The sequence below is a fragment of the Crinia signifera genome, chromosome 6 (genome assembly GCF_055691185.1).
Source record: "Crinia signifera chromosome 6, ASM5569118v1, whole genome shotgun sequence".
Taxonomy (NCBI): Eukaryota; Metazoa; Chordata; class Amphibia; order Anura; family Myobatrachidae; genus Crinia; species Crinia signifera.
The window spans coordinates 46148707-46173379 of NC_139222.1; the positions used below are offsets into that span (position 1 = coordinate 46148707).

Consider the following 24673-nt stretch of genomic DNA (forward strand, 5'->3'; position numbering starts at 1 on the left):
TCTGGTGGAATTTTGGTGGGTGCTATGTCGCATTAGCAAGACCCCCGAAGCACCAATACAGTGGAACCCCCCCACAAGTGACCCCATTTTGCAAACTACACCCCTCAGGGAATTCATCTAGGGGCATAGTGTACATTTCAAACCCCCAGGGGTTTCACCAATTTTGATACAACTGGGCAGTGAAAATGAAAAATTACATTTTTTTACACAAAAATGCAGTTCTGGCTCAAAATTTTTCATTTTCAGAAGGTATGAAGGAGAAAAAGCACCCCAAAATCTGTGCCCCAATTTCTCCCGAGTACGGCAATGCTTCATGTGTGACCAAAAAATGGCAGGACTCAGAAGGGAAGGAGTGATATTTGGATTTTGCAGCTCAGATTCTGGTGGAATTTTGGTGGGTGCTATGTCGCATTAGCAAGACCCCCGAAGCACCAATACAGTGGAACCCCCCCACAAGTGACCCCATTTTGCAAACTACACCCCTCAGGGAATTCATCTAGGGGTATAGTGTACATTTAAAACCCCCAGGGGTTTCACCAATTTTGATACAACTGGGCAGTGAAAATGAAAAATTAAATTTTTTTACACAAAAATGCAGTTCTGGCTCCAAATTTGTCATTTTCACAAGGAATGAAGGAGACAAAGCACCCCAAAATCTGTGCCCCAATTTCTCCCGAGTACGGCAATGCCTCACATGTGACCAAAAAATACCAGTTGGGTGCATGGCAGGACTCAGAAGGGAAGGAGTGATTTTTGGATTTTGCAGCTCAGATTCTGGTGGAATGAATGGTGGGTGCTATGTGGCATTAGCAAGACCCCCGAAGCACCAATACAGTGGAACCCCCCCACAAGTGACCCCATTTTGCAAACTACACCCCTCAGGGAATTCATCTAAGGGTATAGTGTACATTTCAAACCCCCAGGGGTTTCACCAATTTTGATACAACTGGGCAGTGAAAATGAAAAATTACATTTTTTTACACAAAAATGCAGTTCTGGCTCAAAATTTGTCATTTTCAGAAGGTATGAAGGAGAAAAAGCACCCCAAAATCTGTGCCCCAATTTCTCCCAAGTACGGCAATGCTTCATGTGTGACCAAAAAATGGCAGGACTCAGAAGGGAAGGAGTGATATTTGGATTTTGCAGCTCAGATTCTGGTCGAATTTTGGTGGGTGCTATGTCGCATTAGCAAGACCCCCGAAGAACCAATACAGTGGAACCCCCCCACAAGTGACCCCATTTTGCAAACTACACCCCTCAGGGAATTCATCTAGGGGTATAGTGTACATTTCAAACCCCCAGGGGTTTCACCAATTTTGATACAACTGGGCAGTGAAAATGAAAAATTACATTTTTTTACACAAAAATGCAGTTCTGGCTCAAAATTTTTCATTTTCAGAAGGTATGAAGGAGAAAAAGCACCCCAAAATCTGTGCCCCAATTTCTCCCGAGTACGGCAATGCCTCACATGTGACCAAAAAATACCAGTTGGGTGCATGGCAGGACTCAGAAGGGAAGGAGTGATTTTTGGATTTTGCAGCTCAGATTCTGGTGGAATGAATGGTGGGTGCTATGTGGCATTAGCAAGACCCCCGAAGCACCAATACAGTGGAACCCCCCCACAAGTGACCCCATTTTGCAAACTACACCCCTCAGGGAATTCATCTAGGGGTATAGTGTACATTTCAAACCCCCAGGGGTTTCACCAATTTTGATACAACTGGGCAGTGAAAATGAAAAATTACATTTTTTTACACAAAAATGCAGTTCTGGCTCCAAATTTGTCATTTTCACAAGGAATGAAGGAGACAAAGCACCCCAAAATCTGTGCCCCAATTTCTCCCGAGTACGGCAATGCCTCACATGTGACCAAAAAATACCAGTTGGGTGCATGGCAGGACTCAGAAGGGAAGGAGTGATTTTTGGATTTTGCAGCTCAGATTCTGGTGGAATGTTGGTGGGTGCTATGTCGCATTAGCAAGACCCCCGAAGCACCAATACAGTGGAACCCCCCCACAAGTGACCCCATTTTGCAAACTACACCCCTCAGGGAATTCATCTAGGGGTATAGTGTACATTTCAAACCCCCAGGGGTTTTACCAATTGTGGTACAACTGGGCAGTGAAAATGAAAAATTAAATTTTTTACACAAAAATGCAGTTCTGGCTCAAAATTTTTCATTTTCAGAAGGTATGAAGGAGAAAAAGCACCCCAAAATCTGTGCCCCAATTTCTCCCGAGTACGGCAATGCTTCATGTGTGACCAAAAAATGGCAGGACTCAGAAGGGAAGGAGTGATATTTGGATTTTGCAGCTCAGATTCTGGTGGAATTTTGGTGGGTGCTATGTCGCATTAGCAAGACCCCCGAAGCACCAATACAGTGGAACCCCCCCACAAGTGACCCCATTTTGCAAACTACACCCCTCAGGGAATTCATCTAGGGGTATAGTGTACATTTCAAACCCCCAGGGGTTTCACCAATTTTGATACAACTGGGCAGTGAAAATGAAAAATTACATTTTTTTACACAAAAATGCAGTTCTGGCTCAAAATTTTTCATTTTCAGAAGGTATGAAGGAGAAAAAGCACCCCAAAATCTGTGCCCCAATTTCTCCCGAGTACGGCAATGCTTCATGTGTGACCAAAAAATGGCAGGACTCAGAAGGGAAGGAGTGATATTTGGATTTTGCAGCTCAGATTCTGGTGGAATTTTGGTGGGTGCTATGTCGCAGTAGCAAGACCCCCGAAGCACCAATACAGTGGAACCCCCCCACAAGTGACCCCATTTTGCAAACTACACCCCTCAGGGAATTCATCTAGGGGTATAGTGTACATTTCAAACCCCCAGGGGTTTCACCAATTTTGATACAACTGGGCAGTGAAAATGAAAAATTAAATTGTTTTACACAAAAATGCAGTTCTGGCTCCAAATTTGTCATTTTCACAAGGAATGAAGGAGACAAAGCACCCCAAAATCTGTGCCCCAATTTCTCCCGAGTACGGCAATGCCTCACATGTGACAAAAAAATACCAGTTGGGTGCATGGCAGGACTCAGAAGGGAAGGAGTGATTTTTGGATTTTGCAGCTCAGATTCTGGTGGAATGAATGGTGGGTGCTATGTGGCATTAGCAAGACCCCCGAAGCACCAATACAGTGGAACCCCCCCACAAGTGACCCCATTTTGCAAACTACACCCCTCAGGGAATTCATCTAGGGGTATAGTGTACATTTCAAACCCCCAGGGGTTTCACCAATTGTGGTACAACTGGGCAGTGAAAATGCAAAATTAAATTTTTTACACAAAAATGCAGTTCTGGCTCAAAATTTTTCATTTTCAGAAGGTATGAAGGAGAAAAAGCACCCCAAAATCTGTGCCCCAATTTCTCCCGAGTACGGCAATGCTTCATGTGTGACCAAAAAATGGCAGGACTCAGAAGGGAAGGAGTGATATTTGGATTTTGCAGCTCAGATTCTGGTGGAATTTTGGTGGGTGCTATGTCGCATTAGCAAGACCCCCGAAGCACCAATACAGTGGAACCCCCCCACAAGTGACCCCATTTTGCAAACTACACCCCTCAGGGAATTCATCTAGGGGTATAGTGTACATTTCAAACCCCCAGGGGTTTCACCAATTTTGATACAACTGGGCAGTGAAAATGAAAAATTACATTTTTTTACACAAAAATGCAGTTCTGGCTCAAAATTTTTCATTTTCAGAAGGTATGAAGGAGAAAAAGCACCCCAAAATCTGTGCCCCAATTTCTCCCGAGTACGGCAATGCTTCATGTGTGACCAAAAAATGGCAGGACTCAGAAGGGAAGGAGTGATATTTGGATTTTGCAGCTCAGATTCTGGTGGAATTTTGGTGGGTGCTATGTCGCATTAGCAAGACCCCCGAAGAACCAATACAGTGGAACCCCCCCACAAGTGACCCCATTTTGCAAACTACACCCCTCAGGGAATTCATCTAGGGGTATAGTGTACATTTCAAACCCCCAGGGGTTTCACCAATTTTGATACAACTGGGCAGTGAAAATGAAAAATTACATTTTTTTACACAAAAATGCAGTTCTGGCTCAAAATTTTTCATTTTCAGAAGGTATGAAGGAGAAAAAGCACCCCAAAATCTGTGCCCCAATTTCTCCCGAGTGCGGCAATGCCTCACATGTGACCAAAAAATACCAGTTGGGTGCATGACAGGACTCAGAAGGGAAGGAGTGATTTTTGGATTTTGCAGCTCAGATTCTGGTGGAATGAATGGTGGGTGCTATGTGGCATTAGCAAGACCCCCGAAGCACGGTGAAATGATGAACCTAATAATCCATAGATGTGTGGTATATTTTAAAACACTCCTTTATACATAGGCCGGGTTTGTCGGGGCAAGTGTCACACTTGAAAATAGTTTGCTTTCTTATTCCCTTTTTATAGCAAACTTTGCACCTTTTTGTGTCCTGCCCTTTTTTCCAGTGGAGGGGATTTCATCAGGAAAATGCTGCCCTGGTACAATACGGGGGCCAGTACTAGAAGTACTGGGGCCCTCTGCCTGCTGGTTCCCAAATATTAGGCCCTTTGGCCCTTATTCTGGTTGGTGCGGTCAGAGCCGCACACGGGGCTCTGACCGCACAAACCAGTCCCCGCCCACCCGACGGATCGCCACGGCCGTCCGTACACGGACGGCTGGCGATCCGTACAAAAATGGTGGAGGCTACGCCTCCACCATGGTGGGAGCTGCCCCCTGCCTTCGATGGTCGACGACCATCGAAGGCAGGCCCGCACGCCGCGGCAGCTCCCGCAAGCTCAGACCACACGGACAATCGTCCGTGTGGGAGCTTGAAAGGGGGCTGAAAGCTGACATCCGGCGACGTCAGCTTTCCGCCCCCATGTCATGGTAATGAGGGCGTCATGCCCTCATTACCATGCACACGCCCCGCGTTTGCATGGGAACGCCCATGAAACGCGGGGCGTACACATAGGGAAATGAGGGGCTGAAGCCCCTCACGCCCCTATACGCCCCCTTTGCGGCGGACGAAATCCGTCTGCGGCGAAGGGGGCTGCACATGCGCAGAATGACCTCTGCGCATGTGCAGAACAAAAACATCGGCGGTACGGCCGCACGCGGGCCGTACCGACCGAATCAGAATAAGGGCCTTTATGACTTCCTCTTGAAAGTGCATAAATGTCCCCCTCTGGCTGGTAGAACGGAATAGCACGTAAGCGTTATACAGTGCCATCTGGATGATATACACGGCCAGCTTCTTGTACCAGATTTTTGTTTTCCGCAGGGCACTGTACGGCTTCAGTACCTGATCTGAAAGATCCACTCCGCCCATGTACCTATTGTAATCCAGGATACAATTAGGTTTGGAGGTGTGGGTACTGGTACCTCGTACAGGGACGGAGGTGGTACTGTCTCCGTGAATTGTTGTCAGTATAAGGACATCCCTCTTGTCCTTATATTTGACCAACAACATATTTTCGGTGCATATTCCCCTGCTTTCACCCCTTCTCATTACTTGGGCAATGTGCGTTTTTGGGAGGCCACTTTGGTTCTTGCGCACAGTACCGCAAGCTGCTGTACCTCTTGAACCAAGGGCCTTAAACAGGGGGATGCTGGTGTAAAAGTTATCCACATAGAGGTGATAACCTTTATCCAGGAAGGGGTGCACTAAATCCCAGACAATTTTTCCACTAACACCTACGAGGGAGGGGGGGCATTCTGGCGGTTCAATTCTTGAATCCTTCCCTTCATATACCCTAAACCGGTGGGTGTACCCTGAGGTGCTTTCACACAGCTTATACATTTTTATGCCATACCTTGCCCTCTTACTGGGAAGGTACTGGCGGAATTTAACCCTTCCTTTAAAATGTATAAGGGACTCGTCTATGCAAATGAATTTATCTGGGATGTACATCTCTTCAAATTTGGCACTGAAGTGATCAATGACCGGCCTGACTTTGAATAGCCGGTCAAAGGTGGGATCATCTCTGGGTGGGCACTGTGCATTATCGTTGTAATGCAAAAATTTAAGGATTAACTCAAAACGATTCCGGGTCATGGCCATACGGTAAAGTGGGGTGCTGTACAGAACATCTGTACTCCAATATTGCCTAATTTCTGGCTTTTTTACTATGCCCATATGAAACACCAGACCCCAAAACGTCATCATCTCTACTGCATCTACAGGGGTCCACCTAGCAAATGATGACGTGGGGTTTTGAGCAATAAACTGCTGGGCATATAAATTAGTTTGGTCCACCATTAAATTTATAAAATCATCAGAGAAAAATAATTTGAAAAAGTCAATTTCTCTGAGACCTGTGGAATCAAATTGGATTCCTGGGATGGCCAAAAACTCAGGAACCTGGGGCTCAAAATTGTCTGGTGGTGGGGTCCATACGAGATCAATTATTGGGGGGGGGTCTCAGCTGCTCTACGGGGGCGTCTTTGAGGGGGTCCCTCATCACTAGAGGAGGAAGAGGAGCTTAAGATGAATCCTTCAAATTCCCCGCTTGCCTCACTGGCTGTGTCAGAGTCAGAGGCAAGCATGGCATATGCCTCCTCCGCTGAATACATTCTTCTGGATGACTGGGATGACATTTGGGATGACATTTGGGATGACATTTGGGATGCCATTTTTATTTTTGTGTTTCTGGTAGTGAAATGTTTCAACACGTGTATAGTGTAGGGGGGTTACAAACTTTATTTCAATGTAGTGTGTAGTGTGTATGTAGTGCAAAAAAAAAAAAAAAAAAAAGGTCCTGCGCCAAAAATTGAGCTCAGATGTTGGTCAGTAACGTCCGTCACTGAACAGCGCTCAAAGGCAACAGGAATTTGATCAAAAAAATTTGATCAAAAAAAATTAAAAAAAGACCCCACAGCACCCTCAAAAAAAAAAAAAAAGGTGATCAGTGATGCGACACTGATTACCAGTGAGGGGCAGCAGGTGCACAACCTTTGGTGCAACTGACAGTGCAACTGGCAGGTATATATTAAAAAAAAAACCTCTGCACCCCCAAAAAGTTCACCTCAGATATAGTGATCAGCACAAAAGGGGGGGGCAGCAGACACAAAATATAGCACTCTCTATCACTCTCTGTCACTATCTCTCTATCTCTCTCTATCTCTCTCTATCTCTCACTATCTATCACTCTATGACACTGCAGCAGCAGCACTGACAGTTATATATATAAAAAATAACCCCTGCACCCCCAAAAAGTTGTTGGGGGTGCACAAAAGGGGGGCAGCAGACACAAAATATAGCACTTTCTATCACTATCTCTCTCTATCTCTCTATCTCTCACTATCTACCACTCTATGACACTGCAGCAGCAGCACTGACAGGTATATATATAAAAAAAACCTGTGCCCCCAAAAAGTTGCTGATCAGTTAATTTATACTGATCAGCACAAAAGGGGGGGGCAGCAGTCAGTTGCACACGCAGCACAGCTGTATATATATAAAAAATATATAGCACAATCTGTCACTATCTCTCTATCTCTCTCTATCTCTCTCTATCTCTCTATCTATAACTCTATCACACTGCAGCAGCACAAAATATAGCACTCTCTGTCACTAGCCCTCTCTATCTCTCTCTATCTCTCTCTCTCTATCTCTCTCTATCTATAACTGGAACACACTGCAGCAGCACAGCAGCACAACACAGCACAGCACAACACAGGAAGTCACAAGCTCCAGGAACGCTACAAGCTGTGATCAGGTAAGTATTTGCAAGGATCAGGTCAGTAAAACGGCAGATTGGCACGGTGACCGCACTGCGCGCAATTCCAGACCGGAATGGCGTCTGCAGTGCAGTCACCGTTAGTTTAAATCCCCCTCCATGGCTGTGATTGGTCCATCGGTCCGACGAACCAATCACGGCCTTTGGGGGCGGGTGGGGTGAGGTGGGGTGACACCAGTGTCACCCTTACACCCCGTGGTGATTGGTGCTGTACTTTACAGCACCAATCACCACCGATCCCTGTGTCACCGGCGAACGTTATTCGCCGGTGACACAGAAAACGCTGTAATTGGCTGTTCACACTGAACAGCCAATCACAGCGATCGCCGACGGGGGGGCGGCATCGCAGCCCCCCCTGGGCATGCAGGGACATGTCTGCTGTCAGGGACAGCAGACATGTTTAAACTGTCACCGCGTCTATAGACGCGGTGACAGTTTAAAGCCATGACGTACATTTACGTCATGTGTTGGGAAGTACATCCCGGCCATGACGTAAATGTACGTCAAATGTCGGGAAGGGGTTAATATATATGATTTTTCTGTGTCATAAGCAGATGTAGGAATCCTTTGCTATAGAGATGTGATTGCAATAATGTGATTGGTGGCATTTTACATCCAGAGTGTAGTAAAATCCAATTCATAGCAGATCAGAAAGTGTTACAGTTATGTATTTTGGGTACTATACAAAGATTGTGTGCTAAATAGTGGCCATGGCCTTAGAACATCGCTGGCACATCCTTGTAGCTCTTAGATGTGGTTTATATAAGTTTAGCTAAATTTAAAAATTAAAATGTTTGTATTAGAGTGAAAACGTTGACACATGTCGACTTGTGTAGATTGAGTGTGCTACTGTTTAAAGTATATGAAAACACTTATTGAATGTGTATAAATGTTTAAAAAATACCTACCTTAGCATATATAAGCAGGTCTTAAAATGATTCTTACCTTAAATTAAACAAACCTTTACATGTAGAGAAGTGTAGAAAGATAAGCTTCCAATGTGTTTGAGTGCTGTGTGTGGCTTGCAGGTAGTGAAATAATGGTTTGGACTTAATAGGCTGCAGCATTGGTTATTACATTCAGGTGTATGTGTTTGAGTAGTAATCAGAGTTAATTAGCAGACCCAGCCGTCCGCTCTCATGCGGTATCTGTAGGGGTGGTCTGAGGTGGCGGTTGGCGGCGGCCTGTTTTGTGTCCGAAATGAACGGTGCTTTACCCGATGGAGCGGTAGTAGCACCGTACATTTATTGTACACACCCCCGTGTACGCCCATGTTTACGCCCAGTTTCCCTCATTATTTCGGCCGCTCCCCTCAACACGCCCCTATGCTGCCCACAATGACCGTACTCTTGCGGACAGGTTTTTTCACACGGAAAGACCCGTCCGTGAGCGTTGTGGAGTCGTCGCGTCTGCGTATGCGCATGCGCAGATAAAAAAAAAAACAGGAACGTACGCTTACGCCCCAGCCACCTGAACCAGAATAAACCCCTATATTCTTCTTCTTGTTATCATTGTTATTGTTGATGTATTTTCTTTTGGCATGATTTATTTAAAACAGAGGCTGTATCCCAGGCTTGCCAACCCTCCCCGAATGGCTGGGAGGCTCCCGAAAATCAGGTCCCCCTCCCGGCCCTCCGGAAAGGTGGGCAACCCTCCTGGGTTCCGGCGAACCCCCTTCCCACCAGCATCCCCCTGGTGGCAGAAGCATTAAATTGATGCTATTCGCGGTTTCCTGCTGAAGGGGCGTGGCTAAATAGGCAAATTGTGTGTATTCAGCCCCCCCCCCCCTCATCAGAGACCTGCATATTGTGGGATTTGCATTACTGGGGGCAGGGCCTGACGATGTCTCCATCAGGCCCCGCCCCCAGAAGTGCTGCTGACCGTCTCCTCTGCAGGGTTCTCACGGAGAGGAGACTGTAAAAGTCGGCAACCTTGCTGTATCCTATTAAAGTGTTACATTTGCTGTTTTCCCCAGCTCTGCATATCACACCAATAATCATGTAACATTTCTCCATATTTACGAATTAGATTCTTATTAAGGCTGCCTAGTATTGTTTCTCCATATCTTAAATTGCCACGTCTCTGTCTACATCAGGGATGGGGAACCTTCGGCCCTCCAGCTGTTGTGAAACTACACATTCCAGCATGCCTTGTTACAGTTTTGCTATGTGGCCATGCTACAACTGTTGCAGGGCATGCTGGGATGTATAGTTCAACAACAACTGGAGGGCTGAAGGTTCCCCATCCATGGTCTACATGGACTTTTCTTAAAAACACAAGTTTCTGGGTCTCGCAGGCATTATTCATTTCCTGTGTCACTAGTATCCAATGAGCTTTAATGCAAACCAAAAATATCCACCGGAGTAATTTGAATGGTTTTAACAGCTCCTGCGGTATAGAATTAGTGTTCGGGGAATGTAGAGGGTGTCAGGCTAATTCTAATGTATGATGCGCATCCATTGTCATTTGTTAGAGGTTAATGTTTACTCTGATTATCATTTTTGACTTGTTTATATATTATTCCTGCAGTGTCTTCCTACAAACTGACATACTTCCCCGTAAGAGGTAAATAGTAGTAGTAGTAGTACGTTTATTTATAAGGCGCCGCAAAGTGTCCGCAGCGCCGTACATAGCAAACAAAAAAACAAATGACAAGGTAACGTACAGGGTGTGTTGAAAAATGCAGCATAAATAGGGGTATAGCTGGTAGAACTAAAATCAGCATCAGTTCAGAAGTAGGTGTCAAAATTGTCGAGGAGACTGAAGATGAAGTAGAGGAAGGGAAGAACAGGACAGGAGCACAGGTGAGGTAAAGAGGTAGGGTGAGTACGTGAGGAAGGAGGACCCTACTCATAAGCGTTAACATACTAAAAATAGGTGGGTGGACGAACGAAAAACAACAGGATAAGTAGGAACGGAGGTTAGGAGGAGGGATAGGCTAGTCAAAAAAAGTGGGTTTTGAGGGAGCGCTTGGAGGAGGTAAGGGAATCAGATAGCCTGATGGGTGGCGGGAGGTTGTTCCAGTGCAGGGGGGCAGCGCGAGACAAGTCTTGGACTATATCAATTGGTGTTCAGAATAGCACTTATAGGGGGATATGGATCATTGTATAGACAGCAATTAGGTCAACATGACTAAAGGTCATCATGGGTTAGGTCAATACAAGCATTAGGCTGACATGGGGAAGGTCGACAGTCAAAAAGGTCGACATGGGGTTTTCAGTTTTTTTGACCCAATGGACACTGAAACATAGCACCGCGTCCGCTCACCTTGCTTCTGGCTCGGTGCCTCGCTACTATTTTATTCTCCTACCACACCCTAGTGGATGGCAAGGCATGAAATACCGCCTGTCGGCACATGTCTGTTCCAAAACAAATGTGAAAAAAGCCACGTCGACTTTCCCCATGTCAACCTAATGCTTGTGTCGACCTAATGACCTTGTCAACCTTCCTGCATATTGACCTTCAGTCATGTCAACCTTCAGTCATGTCAACCTTCAGTCATGTCGACCTAGTGGTGTCGACCTAATGCTTGTCAACCTAGTGACCGTATCCCATCCAATTTGTTGTGATGAAACATCGGGAGCAAAAAACTGTAGTTTTTCCTGATGGATTTGTTTTGCTTGCTTTTGTGATCATCTACTCACTGCATCTGAAGTACCCGGCTGTACTCAGATCTGATAATACATGAGATCATTTGAGTAATGCTAGGTACATATTAAGGGGGTCATTCTGGTCCATTCGCTCCCCCCGTGCGTTCACATGATGGAGCAATGTTTTGAATCTACGCATGTTCAGATGCAGGACGCATGCGGACATGGCGTACAGAGTGTTCACTGGGCGCATGCACCCAAGTGTGTGGGCAGGGAAACCCCATGGAGAGGCGCAGGGTGGTGGACACACAGCGTTTCATGGGCGTTCCAGTAGCACATGCAGAGGGGTTTCCAAGTACCCAGAAACCCCCCCTGTGTCTATTCTTTGCTGTCCCTTACTGAAACACCAATCACTGCAAGTTCAGGAAACAGCCTAAAGCAGGGGTTCCCAAACTTTTTGAATCGAGGCACCCTAAAGTATCAGAATATTTTTTACGGCACCCCATGGCCAAAAATTGGTTACTAATTTCAGGAAAAATATTAAATTAGTTGTGATTTAAATGTTTTCCTTAGGTCCACTTATGTGGTGAGAAACATGATTCACTTCTGTTTACCCCACATATTCTTAACTGGAAGCCAAAAGCACTGATTTTTCCTATTTCATTCACCATATCTTGCATTGATTCTGGATCACCAACTTGAGGCACCCCTGCAAGTGCTCCAAGGCACCCCAGGGAGCCTAGGCGCACAGTTTGGGAACCACTGGCCTAAAGTAATTGAAACATCTGTACATGTGAAGTGCCCAGCGCAGCAGTCTACCCTCCCCTGTTCTTTTAGCTGTGCCCTGCATTGGAGCTTACGCTGTCTGTCTGCCTCCGGGACCCTTGCTGCCGGGACTCAGCGATCAGGACCTGGAAGAAGTGTCGGGTGGACGGAATTCATTGAAGGGGAGACTGTGCCTGCAGCCCTTGCTGTGTAGATGCAGCGGGCAGAGGCGGGTCCATGAGTGGTTGCAGGGGAAGTGGGGGGGGTCACAGGGGATAAGTAACCGCGGGCTCTCCTCTATGAATGGGCCCTGCGACCGACCACGGATCAACGCTGGGGCAGGTGTAATTGTGTAACTGCAAGTCTCCCTGCACCAGCAAACTGTCTGTCTCCCAGAACTAGAAGAGAGCTGCTGTGACTGGAGGAGCTGACCAGCAGGCTGAGTGCAGTATAGTAAGGGCTGAGTGCAGCCAGGGGAGCTCAATAAAAGTAAGCTACTTTTTGTTAGAAATTAAATAATGAATGAAACTATATACAGTATGTGTATATAGGGGGTTATTCTGGTTCAAGCCTTCTGGCAAATTCCTTCTCAATTGGACAAAACCATGTGCACTGCGGGTGGGGCAGATGTAACTTGTGCAGAGAGAATTCAATTTCGGTGGGGTTTTACTTCAAAGTGAGATCTATATTGCAGTGTAAAAATAAAGCAGTCAGTATTTTCCCTGCACAGAAACAAAATTACTCACCTAAATCTAATTATCTGCCCCCCTGCAGTGCACATGGTTTTTGTCCATTTAAGAAAAAATTTGCCAGAAGGAGAGAACCAGAATAACCCCCGCTGGGCGTTCCCATATTCAAATGGCTCAGCCCAGCACCCTGGGCCCCTCCATAACCCCCATAGTATGAAATAGATACGGATGCTGGCTATCAGAATAATGACACAGACATCCTGAACGAGGGAATTCCGACAAGGGTCAGGTAAGTATACTTACCCTCCCCCTGCCCCTGAGCCCTAATCCTCCCTTGTAGAAGTCTTACCTCCCCCTCCCTCTACAGCCTGACCTTAACCCTAGTGCCTAAACCTATCCCCTCCCAGGCCCACAGCATAACTCCCTTATCCCTAACTCCCTTCTATGTGCCTAAACTTAACCCTCACTTCCCGTAGCATAACCCTAAACCCCCCTCCCCCACCGTAGCCTAACTCTGTCACCCCCCTAGTGGAACAATCTAACTGGTCCCCACAGGTAACAAAAATAAAATACATTGGCCCTTTACATGAAAAGAAGAGACCAGTAACAGTAAAACTGGTAGTGGCTGTAAACTGGTTTGGGCATCTCTAGATCTAGAACTTGCTCCAGGAGCCATGAGTCCACACTACGGGGGAAATTTACTAAAGGAAATTTGTAAAAAAGTAGGTATATTTGTATCCAGAAATACACTTATTTTTGACATTTACTATTCCGAAAATACGGCAATTCGTATTCGTATTGATGTGCTATCAATACGAATACGAATTGCCGTATTTTCGGGATAGTAAATGTCAAAAATAAGTGTATTTCTGGATACAAATACTCCTATTTTTTACAAATTTCCTTTAGTAAATTTCCCCCTACACCTCTATATATATCAGGATGCCGGTGATCAGTATACCTGCATCTAGAACTTCAAAAAGTTTCTGGATGCCGATACCACAACACTGACAGCCGATATTGCTGAGTATATGGAGAGCGTTAGTGTGCAGCTGGGGAAGGGAGGAAGAGTTTAGGTACTAGTGGGGGGAATAAGGACTAGGCTCCAGGGGGGAGTGGGTTAGGTGAAGGAGGCGGGTACAGGGGTTAGGTTGAGGCACTAACGGGGAGTGTTATGGTAAACAACAGGGGTGGAGGGTTAGGTTAGGCTGCTGCAAAGGATCATATATATTTAAAAAGCACCCATTTGGATGTGTAACATCCATTTGCAGGCCCTGCGAGGGAATCGCCCTTGCGAATGGGTGGCGGCCTTTGAACTGCTGGCCATGCCCCCAATACCTCTTCTCCAGGAGAAGATCATCTATTCCAAACTGCTCAGCTTAGCAGGACTCCCAACTGCCCCCAAGCATGGGACCTTGCCAGCCCCGGGTGGTGGGACGTGGAACAGTCTTAAAAAAAGGGACTGCCCATGAAAATCGGGACAGTTGAGAGGTATGTATACCGATGGAGCCACTGTCATTCAGCAGGGGTCTGGCAGTTGGATCGCCAACCGACAGCCCCCACCTGCTGCCGGAAGGGGACGCCCATGCATGAGACGCTCGTGTGTCCCCTTCCAACGGAGCTCCCCGTTGGTCCCGCCACCTCCCTACACCCTACCTAACCCTGCCCTTCTCCCTGAAGCGGAGATGTGCAGAGTTCCCATCCACCACCGCCCGAAAACTGGGACGCACGGGCGTCCCAGTGGGGGCATTCTGGCGAGCCCCGGCGCTGGCTGAAAGGCGCTCCATCTGTACACACTGTGCAACCTTACAAATTACCTAACGATTTATTGTGCATCTTTCTGGTGTTAGCTGTATATTAGGTTTATATGTAGGTAACCCATACACACTGCATGATGTGCTGAAAATCGTTGGCAATAAGATCAGATTGAGCTACATGCACAACAACCTGAAGATGAGACGGATGACTCATGGGAGCATGCAATAGTGCAATTAGTGTACACATTGGAGATGTGAACAATTTTAAAGTTGTAATCTGTCAGAATTGGGCACGTAGTCAAAAATATCATCTAATGTGTACCCAGCTTAAACCTCTGGTTACTCAGGCTGGCTGGGGTTTTCATGATGCCGGAGCTAATGAAGCTACATTGGAATAAGCAGACCCTTGCCTCAGTATACCCACATTTTGTAAGATGATGCCCACTTATCACCCCCAAACAGTTCTAGACTATCACTTACCCACATTTTGTAAAGTGATGCCCACTTATCTGATGTCTGCAGCCAACTGCGTCCAATGACAAAGGACCAGATCTGCACATGTGCAATATTTGTCTTGCGTATATGTCCAGTTGAACAAATGTTTAGGAGACCATGCATCTCTGAATTGGCAGCAGGGGACAGATTCCGCATAGTCTTTCTATAATACTGCTGTTTGCTACTGCTTTTTCTTTTTTTTCTTATTTTGCTTTGGTTGAGGTAACAGGCCTAACAGTTTTACGGGGTTTTTTTTTGTTTTGTTTTCTTGTCAGGGAGAGGTGAACCAATAAGGCTGCTGCTGGCAGACAATGGTTTCTCATGGACAGACGTTGAAGTGCCAATGGATGATTGGGCTGCAGGCAAAGGAGACCTGAAGAAAAACGCGGTAAGAAAAACGATAGATTTTACGGCCGGATGAATCAAGCTTCAAAATGTGATAGGGTGGAGAGTGATAAACAACCAGCCAATCTGCTCCTAACTGCCATGTTACAGGCTGGGTTTGAAAAATGACAAGTAGGAGCTGATTGGCTGCTTGTCACTTTTGTCACCACTTATCACTATTTGAAGCTTGATACAAGTGGTTTAATATCTTCCCTAAGTAAAACTTTATTGCTAATTACTAATCTTCCCTGCGATATTATCCATTACACTTTTTCCTCAGACACTCACGGAGGCCACTTTCCCTGCTAGTCCCATTCTCTAGACAAAATACAAGATGAATAGTTCTGACTGATAGGGTCAGTATGCATGGAATTCCTAAGGGGCCTGCTCCTGGTTTTCTCAGTAAGCTGCAATGATTGCAGCTTACCAAGTCCACCCCTCCCCCACACACCGCTATATACACTAGCAACCATGCAAGGGGATGTGTTATGAACACACATCCCCTCGCATGGGCCCGTAGCAGGAGTAATCATTCGATGGTCGGTCCCTGGACTTGCAAATATAAGTCAGTGTATTTGCAGGCGTTGGACGAAGACAAGATGTCATGTGAACGCTCAGCATTATCATGGGGACACCTATGAAACGCTGTGTGCTCCCATCGCCAGCATCACCCACGTCCACCCCCATCCCTCCCCTCTGTGAACGCCTTGGCAACATTGTAAATCACAGTAGCCGCTCGCAGTTGGGTTTGGACATGCGCACAAATGCACCAACCAGGGGCTGGCTGGCAACATTCAGCCTGGGGGGCAACACAAGCAAGTGGCCCACAACCACTGCCATTGTTTCGCCCCTCTACCCTCTCCCCTCCAGTATGCAGCAAGGACTAAACAATTATTTCCCCACACACATACATCCGCAATGGGGACAGTGCGCACCGAAGGCGCGTTGCAAAAATTTACACTGTAATGCCCATTACACATAATGCCACACACCGTAATGCCCATTACACATAATGCCAACACTGCAATGACAACTAAACATAATGCCACACACAGTAATGCCCATTACACATAATGCCACACACCGTAATGCCCATTACACATAATGCCAACACTGCAATGACAACTAAACATAATGCCACACACAGTAATGCCCATTACACATAATGCCACACACCGTAATGCCAATTACACATAATGCCCCACACCGTAATGTGCGCATGTGCATTTGGTCCAAAAGCGGCCATATTTCCTTGACTGATACGCGCAGAAGCTCTCGATTAACACTACCGATGACAGCAACGGCCTGACAATTGAGTGATGGGAGGCCTCTGAGATGGCAATAGTACCAGCTGACCGTAATTTGGCATGGTGTCCCAGCAAGCCAATCCACCCCTGGGTGGCATGGAGAAAGGCAGAGGGGTCATGGAGACAGAGGGGTCATGGAGACAGGCAGATGGGACATAGAGAGCATGGAAACAGAGGCAGGGTTGTCATGGGGACAGGCATGGGGGGCATGGAGACAGGTTGATGAGGGCATGGTAATAGGTGGAGGTGGCATAGAGACAGGCATCAGGAGCTGGAAGGCCATAAAAGAGAAGCGGGACCCACTGCACACTTTGTCTGCACTTTGACAAGGAGACAATATTGAGGAGAGGAATAGGCCATGCACTGTGTGCTGGGGTTATATAGACTTTGCCCCTGCTGCTGCCCTGCTCAAACATCCCCAGCCTCTTCCCATCGATGTCTCCTCCCCAACCCTGTGTGTGGTGTACTCACTACGGCTGCCGCTGCAGAACATATCTTTGAGGAGGACGGGAGGTCCTCTGAGTCATCCGGGCATCAGAGAACCACTGCACCCAACAGTCACATCGTTGCAGGGCTACACCCCACCATATTGCTTTGCCTTTTATTGAGGTACATGCTCTATGCCTGAATTGATCCATTTAGCGCGCCAGCGCTACCCGAATCCGCACTTCCTGGCCGCGCTGTTATCCTCTGATGGACACTAGAGGTATTGCAGTACCTCTAGTGTCTGTCTCCTCCAAGGCGGCGGCCATTTTTGAAGAGGCCGTCGCTTTACATTGGAGCCGCTAGGAAGCCTGCTTTTTGCAGCTGGACCCGGAGGCGGCGTCTGCGGCGGTGGGGGTCAGCCAAGCCCAGTAAATACCGGCCCAAGGTATGTACTGGGCTTGGCTGACCCCCACCGCCGCAGACGCCGCCTCCGGGTCCAGCTGCAAAAAGCAGGCTTCCTAGCGGCTCCAATGTAAAGCGACGGCCTCTTCAAAAATGGCCGCCGCCTTGGAGGAGACAGTATTTACAAGGGAAGAATCTTCAGAAGATCTACCCACAGATTAAATGCTCGCCATTTGATTGCTCCCAAATTGTATGTTTGAGTGAGGAAATTGTCAAAAATAGATTACAGAACCTAAATAGTAACAAATCTCCTGGCCCAGATGAAATACACTCTAGGATTCTAAAATAATTGAGTTCAGTCATAGCACTAACATTATATCTGATATTTGAGGAATCAATAAACTCGGGAATGGTACCAATGGACTGGTGCATAGCTAACGTAGTACCAATATGGAAGAAAGGTAGCAAAACTAACCCTGAAAATTATAGACCGGTCAGCCTTACATCCATTGTGGGGAAAATATTGGAAGGAATAATAAGAGATAGAATGCTAAATTTCTTAGAACAGGAGAAAGTGATATGTAAGGCTCAGCATGGGTTTGTCAAAAATAGATCATGTCAGATTAATTTAATTAGCTTCTATGAGGAAGTCAGTATTGGGCTGGACTTGGGGAAATCTGTTGATGTAATACTGCTTGATTTCGCTAAAGCTTTTTACACGGTGCCTCATAAAAGGTTATTAATGAAACTAGGTAATTTAGGGTTATGAGATAAAATTTGTAATTGGATTAAAAACTGGTTGCACAATTGGGGACAGAGAGTGGTGGTAAATGGCATACATTCCAGCTGGGTAAGGTCCAAAGTGGAGCACCGCAAGGTTCAATATTGGGACCCACCTTGTTTAATATATTCATTAATGATATATAGGAGTGCTGAGTGGACCTGTCCTGCAGGTAGTGGTAGCAGAATAAAAAAAAAATTCAAGACAGGCCGGCCGTTGTTTGGCTGAGAGGTCTCTCGCAGGACAGGTTCGCTCAGTGCTTCCCAGACACCACCACACCCCCCCACACACACACACCACAAAGCTCGGTTACCTCACCCCACCCAGGTGCTCAACACAGCCCAGACCCTGCCTCTGCCTGCCTCTGCACATAGCGCACACCTACGGATCAGACCAACACATTTTGGGTGCTAAAAAGCACCCGCGATGTGCTGCTGATGGATCCGATCTGATAGATTCAACATGCATCAGGTTCAATCTGTAGGGACCGACCTGGTTCGCATGGGACCGCGCATCGGGTTTGATGGGATTTCAAACTCTTCCGATTTGGCCTGATCCATCGGGAATCATGTGAAATCAGCCGCCCAAATTGGATAAGTGTATGGGCACCTTTAGTCTAGACCTGGGGTAGCCAACCCTAGTCCTCGAGAGCTACCAACAGTGCATGTTTTGCAGGTCTCCTCACAGAATCACAAGTGAGCTAATTAGCTCCATCTGTGTATCTTTTAAAATGTGTCAGTGATTATTGATTGCAGCTGTGCAGCAGCTAGGTTGTCTGGAAAATGTGCACTGTTGGTAGCTCTCGAGGGCTAGGGTTGGCTACCACTGGTCTAGACTATGGGCACTGGTTATAGATGAACTATTACTAGCACTCTTAGACTAGACCAGCGGTTCTCATAGGGTTACCACCTAGTCCCTTTAATTCCGGACACATGTTAATTACACAGGTTCTGTGGCAGTTTAAAATCAGGTGAAGTGGAGTCTTGAAGTCAGCCAGCCACAGAACCTGTGTAATTAATATGTGTCCGGAATTAAAGGGACTAGGTGGTAACCCTAGGTTCTCAAACTGTAGGTCCTGACCCCAAAGCGGGTCCCCACCATCTCAACATGGGGTCGCAACTCCATGTTGCTGACCATCAGGCTGATAACCTTTCTAATCATACTCAGTGATTCAATGAGTCTGAAAAATCTGTTAAATTGTCTGTTAGTTTAGACTCCTCCCATCACTCTATGCCTCCACAATGCTGCCATGCATGTGCCGTCTGCTGACTACACATGTGATGTGATGACCTTCTGCAGTAACTTGCTGGGATCCTGTAATTATTTTTATTGTCTGATGGGGTCCCAGAGTAAAATAGTTTGAGGACCCCTGGACTAGACTAATTGTTCAAGTGGGGTGATAAAGTGAGTGGAAGCCCAGACTCCATCAGAAAGGAAAACTGATCAGATCCCGTTATAATGTAACCCAGTACCAGCTTGTTTGGTATAGGACTGAGATCCCTGCGAGAATCGGGTTTGAAAGAAAAATTCTTTCTGCCTTGAAAAAGCAGCTTTGTGCTGGGTTTTGGGTTAATAATTATTAGCTGAATGAAGTTCAATACAGTTCATTGCCATTTGATGAAGGGAGTCTAACATGGGTGTGGATTATTAGATAGACTGTGTCTAGACAGTCCATAGGTCAACCACTATTGGTTGATAGTCAAAAGGTTGGCACATGAAAAAGGTCAACATTCAGTGGGTCGCCAATGGTCAAAATGTCGACATGTAAAAAGTCAACACGTGAAAAAGTTTGAGTTTTTACATTCATTGGTGTCAATGTCGACATCTGTTGACATGGACTCCAAATTACATTACACTAATGTCTTTACCATTCGCAATTGTAGTCCACGTAGGAAAAAAGCCCCCCCCCAGAAAGATTCATGTCGACAGTTTGCTTGTGTTAACCTTTTGACCATGTTAATCTATTTTGCCACTGTCGACCAAATACATTTTTGATCTTTTGTCTGTGTCAACTTATTGCATGTTGACATTTTGTCTGTGTCGACCTATTAGCTCCGACTTATTGATAGCCTATCAAGACACTGTAGATCTATCGCCCAGAACCAGTCTAACCGCAGTTTTCTGACACCTTGAAAAATCAGAGCAAAGCTAATCTGTACTAGTTTGTGACCAGCTTTTCAATGGTGTTCTTTTTTTTATTTTTTATTCAGGTGAATAATAAATTGGTCAAAGAGGAATGTTTATTTGTATTTATTTAGAAGTACATTCTTTTGCAGCCATGGGTATGCTGGCACTTGTAGTTCTATAAGACCCTGTGTACCCAATCAGCATGGGTGTACGAGCTCTGAAAGTGCCGTATTACTCTTCATCCTCAAAAATAGTAACACCCTGTGGCAGCTCCAGAGGTGGGGCTGCAGCACAGTCCAAAATTCAAATCGGGGAACCACATCAACTGCCAGTGAGTCAATTCAAAATGGCAGTTGGTATGGATCCCCTAATGTGTTTTGGACTGTGCTGCAGCCCCTCCTCTGGTGCCGCCACTGGCAACACCCTTCAGAAGTTGTGCCCACACTATTACTGTACTCAGCTTATGCTTGCATGACACCTTGGTACATCATTCGGTTTCTGTAGGAATTGGAAATAATAACCAATTGTAAAGCTCAACGGAATATGCTGTGCTATATAAGAAACTGTAAATAAAATAAATAAATAACCATCAGTGTGGTTATTTTTTCATGAAAGAAAACCGATAGCTAATTAAGCATGGAGGTGACATAAACCACTGAAGGGTTCTGTGATGCTGTCGCTAAGTAGCATTTTGTTAGTCATGATATCTGATGAGGTAGGGAATAGCCAATGGGGGTAAAAGGGGAGGAGTAGGCAGGCTAGGAGAGGACAGGAAGTGATGTGATCGGCCTCTTTGTGAAGACACACAAATTGTTTACTCCTTAAGTTGTTTATCTCTCCCTCTGCTCCGCTCTTTTCCTTGCTCTCCTTCTTTATCTTTTCCTTGTTGCTGCTCAGCCTAACCCATGCCGCGCCCGTGCTGCCTGTCCCACCCTCCCGCCTGCTACCTGGGAGATGCGCCTGGCATCTGGGGCCTCTGGTCCCGCTGATGTGCCGCTGCCTGGCTCTGCTACATGCAGGTGGGGCAGTCGGTGTCTGGGGGCAGCTCGGAGCACACGGATGGGGCTGTCTCCGGGCCACATGGCGTCTCTTGATGCGCACTGTGCTAGGGGGAAATGCGGGACGGCCGAGTCAGTGGTGCTGCTGCCGCCAAGGGTGCTGCTGGGAATAGGCACGGATTGGCTGGGGCCAGGCAGGGTGCCTTGGTGACACCCGCACATAACCCCCAAGATGGCCGCCGGGGTCTGTAGTGGTGGACGCTGCACAGACCCTGGGTGACATGGCTCCTGCTGGGCAAGGGAGGCTGTATAGTGGTGTGGTCTCACATAGGAGGGGGGACTGCCATGGTGGCCAGCCCCTCTGGGATGGCTGCCCCATCGCCTGCTCTGCCGGTTGCTGGAGTGGCTGCAGGGGGGATTACCTGTTTCACCTTCCTGCAAACCTGATATGCTGGCCATGTCCCCTGTGTGCAGGGCTAGGAGGCGGTGGTTGAGCTGTGCCAGACTGCTTCCACAGCGCACTCAGAGGGTTGGGGGTTCCATGGCTCCCGCCATGGTGGCACCTGCTGGGACCTCGGCAACTGGTGGCAATACTGGCTACTTTGCTTGGTCAGGTTCCCCTGCAGTGGCTGGTGAGGGTTCCATGGTGCCAAAACCCTCTATGTCATCACCGGCAGTGCAACCTTCCCTAGGGGTAGTGATGTCCCAGGTATTGTCAGCTTTGGGCCTGCAGCCTGTTGGGGGCCTGTCGACACCTCTGTCTGCACCGTCTGTGGTGCCCGCTGTCTTGCCTCTGCCTATTTCCTCAGAACCTGTTCTGATTTTTGTGTCTGGGAACATTGCTGGGCTGTCCGGTGAGATGGGTGTGGCTCCAGTGTCTGATGCTTCAGGTGGGTCTCTTCCTATAGCTAAGTAGCGCAAGTGTAGAGCGGCTCACACCTCGTCCTACTCTGGGTCTGACTCGGTGACCTCTGAGGAGGAGGGGGGCACAAGTCTCGGCTTCGACTTAGGCATTCTAGACTAGTGGTAGCTCCAGCTCCCCGCTTTTCCCTAAAGGGGAGGTGGTGCATTGCGAGAACACGACTGTGTTGAGGGGGTTGCAGTGGAGTGTGCAGGAAAGGATTAAAGAGGGTAAATATGTTACCTTCTTTACTATGATTGCCCAGTCTGAGAAGTATTATCACGCTGCAAAGCGGTGTTGGTGAGGAGGCGTACTGCACTTACCACAGATGGCAAACAGGGCTGTTTATGTTTGCAGCTTGTTACCTAGAGACAAGACCTCAGGAGCACATGAACATGGTGCATAACGCTGAGATCCATGCACATGATTCATGTAATGTTCCTTTCCGATGGTGGCACTTCCTGGAAGTCATATGATGAGGAAGTCTGACACAAGCAGTTGGGTTCTGCTGTCATGGACTTTGTGAGTAAGGACGTGGAGATTTGGGTGGTTTTGAAGCCGCCAGCTGGCACGCCCCGCCGGGCCTCTTCAGCCTTTCAGGGGGGGGGGGTGCAATGGGATCACCCGCTGGGAGATGTTTCTCGGCCGGGGCACATTGTCGGTTCTGGCATGCCTGTATGCGATGCTGGGGACCCCATCCCGAGAGTGCCCACGGAACAAGCAGGGGGGGCACTCCTCCTCGGCAGCCTGCCAGTTCGGGTTGACCGCATGGCTAGCTGGCTAGGTAGGTACCCGAATAAATGGGATTCTGAGTTTCTTGGTGAGGGTTTTCAGTTCGGCTTTCACCTCCATGTACACAGGGAGGTGACATCCACGGTGCCTAGAAACCTCAAGTCTGCGGTTGAGATGCTCCAGGTAGTTTTGGAAAAGGTGTCCAAGGAGGTGGAGTTGGGTAGGATGGTGGGCTTCCTGGCAACTCCCATCCAGGACCTCGTCCTTTCACCAGTGGGGGTTGTCCCTAAAAAGGAGGCGGGCAAGTTTCAGCGTATACAACATTTGTCTCACCCTCCAGGATCTTCAGTTAATGATGCGTTTCCTATGGAATTGTGTCATGTGCGGTACCATTCTTTTCAGCAGGCGCTGGTGATAGTGCGGGGATTTGGTGCTGGGGCCTTGTTGGCTAAGATTGCCGTACAGTTGACCTTCCTTTTGCTACCGCTGCACACAGAATTGTTAAGGTTCATGGGCTTCCATTTACCCACAGGCTTCTATGTGGATAGATGAGCGCCCATGGCCTGCTTGATTTCTTGCGCGTATTTTTAGCACTTTAGCAGTTTCTTGCACTGGTGCATCATGGCGGGATTTGGTGAATCAGGGGTAGAGCACTATATGGATGACTTTCTGTGCATGGGCCCTACCGATTCTCTGCTTTATTCTATGCAAGCGTTGTGTAGATTCTTTGGGGTTCCAGTAGCGGTGGACAAGTCGGAGGGGCTAGTCATGTGCCTTTCCTTCTTGGGCATCAAGATACTGTAGGTACTGTGGCCGGCTGCTGCCACTTGCCCCTTAACAAACTTGCATGGGGCAATCACACTCATGTTGGCTTCTGGCAAGCTTAAGGAGCGTCAGCTGCAGCCGCTGATAAGTCTGTTACATTTTGACCTATGGGTCAGGTTTTCTGTAGAAAGCTGGAGAGGTATCATTCAGCCGCATTTTTTTGTGCATTTGTGTGCAGAGTTAAAGTGAGACTTGCTGTGTTTTTTTACTTTTTATTTAATGAGGGTTTGATTTAGCCTTCCCCTTCCTGCAGCAATTGCGAGTTGCAATTGTTTACTGATGCCGCGGGAGGGGTGGGGTGAAAAATTGTGTGACTCAACCATTGTGTTTTGGTGTGATAACCTGGGTGGTGCAGGCCATCAATTGGCAGAGCTCTTCTTCGCTGCCAGTCATTTGCCTGTTATCCCGTTTAGTATGGCGTTGCCTGCTCCTTAATGTCCAATGTTTGTTGCTAGGCATGTGCCTGGAGTGGAAAATTCCACTGCAGATGCCCTATCCAGAGGTGATTGGGCAAGGTTTTGGACCTTGGCCCCTGTGGCAAATTTGGTGAGCCCAGTCCCCCTTATGTTTGGCAGGTGATCAGGTTGGCATGGAGGAACCATGCGGGCCATCGCTCCCAGGACTTTGCTGTGTTATCAGGCAGGATGGCGTGAGTGGGAACAGTTCAGGCTGTCCGCTCTGCAGGTAGGTGAGACCCCAAGTATGGTTATGTTGGCTTTTGTATGGAGTTTGTACTCCAGTGGACATTCAGTA

General features: G+C 47.3%; 1 protein-coding gene across 1 annotated transcript in view; it reads left to right on the forward strand.

Moving 5' to 3' along the window:
• The window catches only part of LOC146007617 (glutathione S-transferase P 1-like), a 74479-nt gene that overhangs the window by 14139 nt on the left and 35667 nt on the right, over positions 1-24673 (forward strand). The window contains exons 2-3 of the mRNA XM_083146102.1: positions 10271-10306; positions 15313-15425. Coding sequence (XP_083002228.1) covers positions 10271-10306; positions 15313-15425 — 149 coding nt within the window. The remainder of the gene's footprint in view (positions 1-10270; positions 10307-15312; positions 15426-24673) is intronic.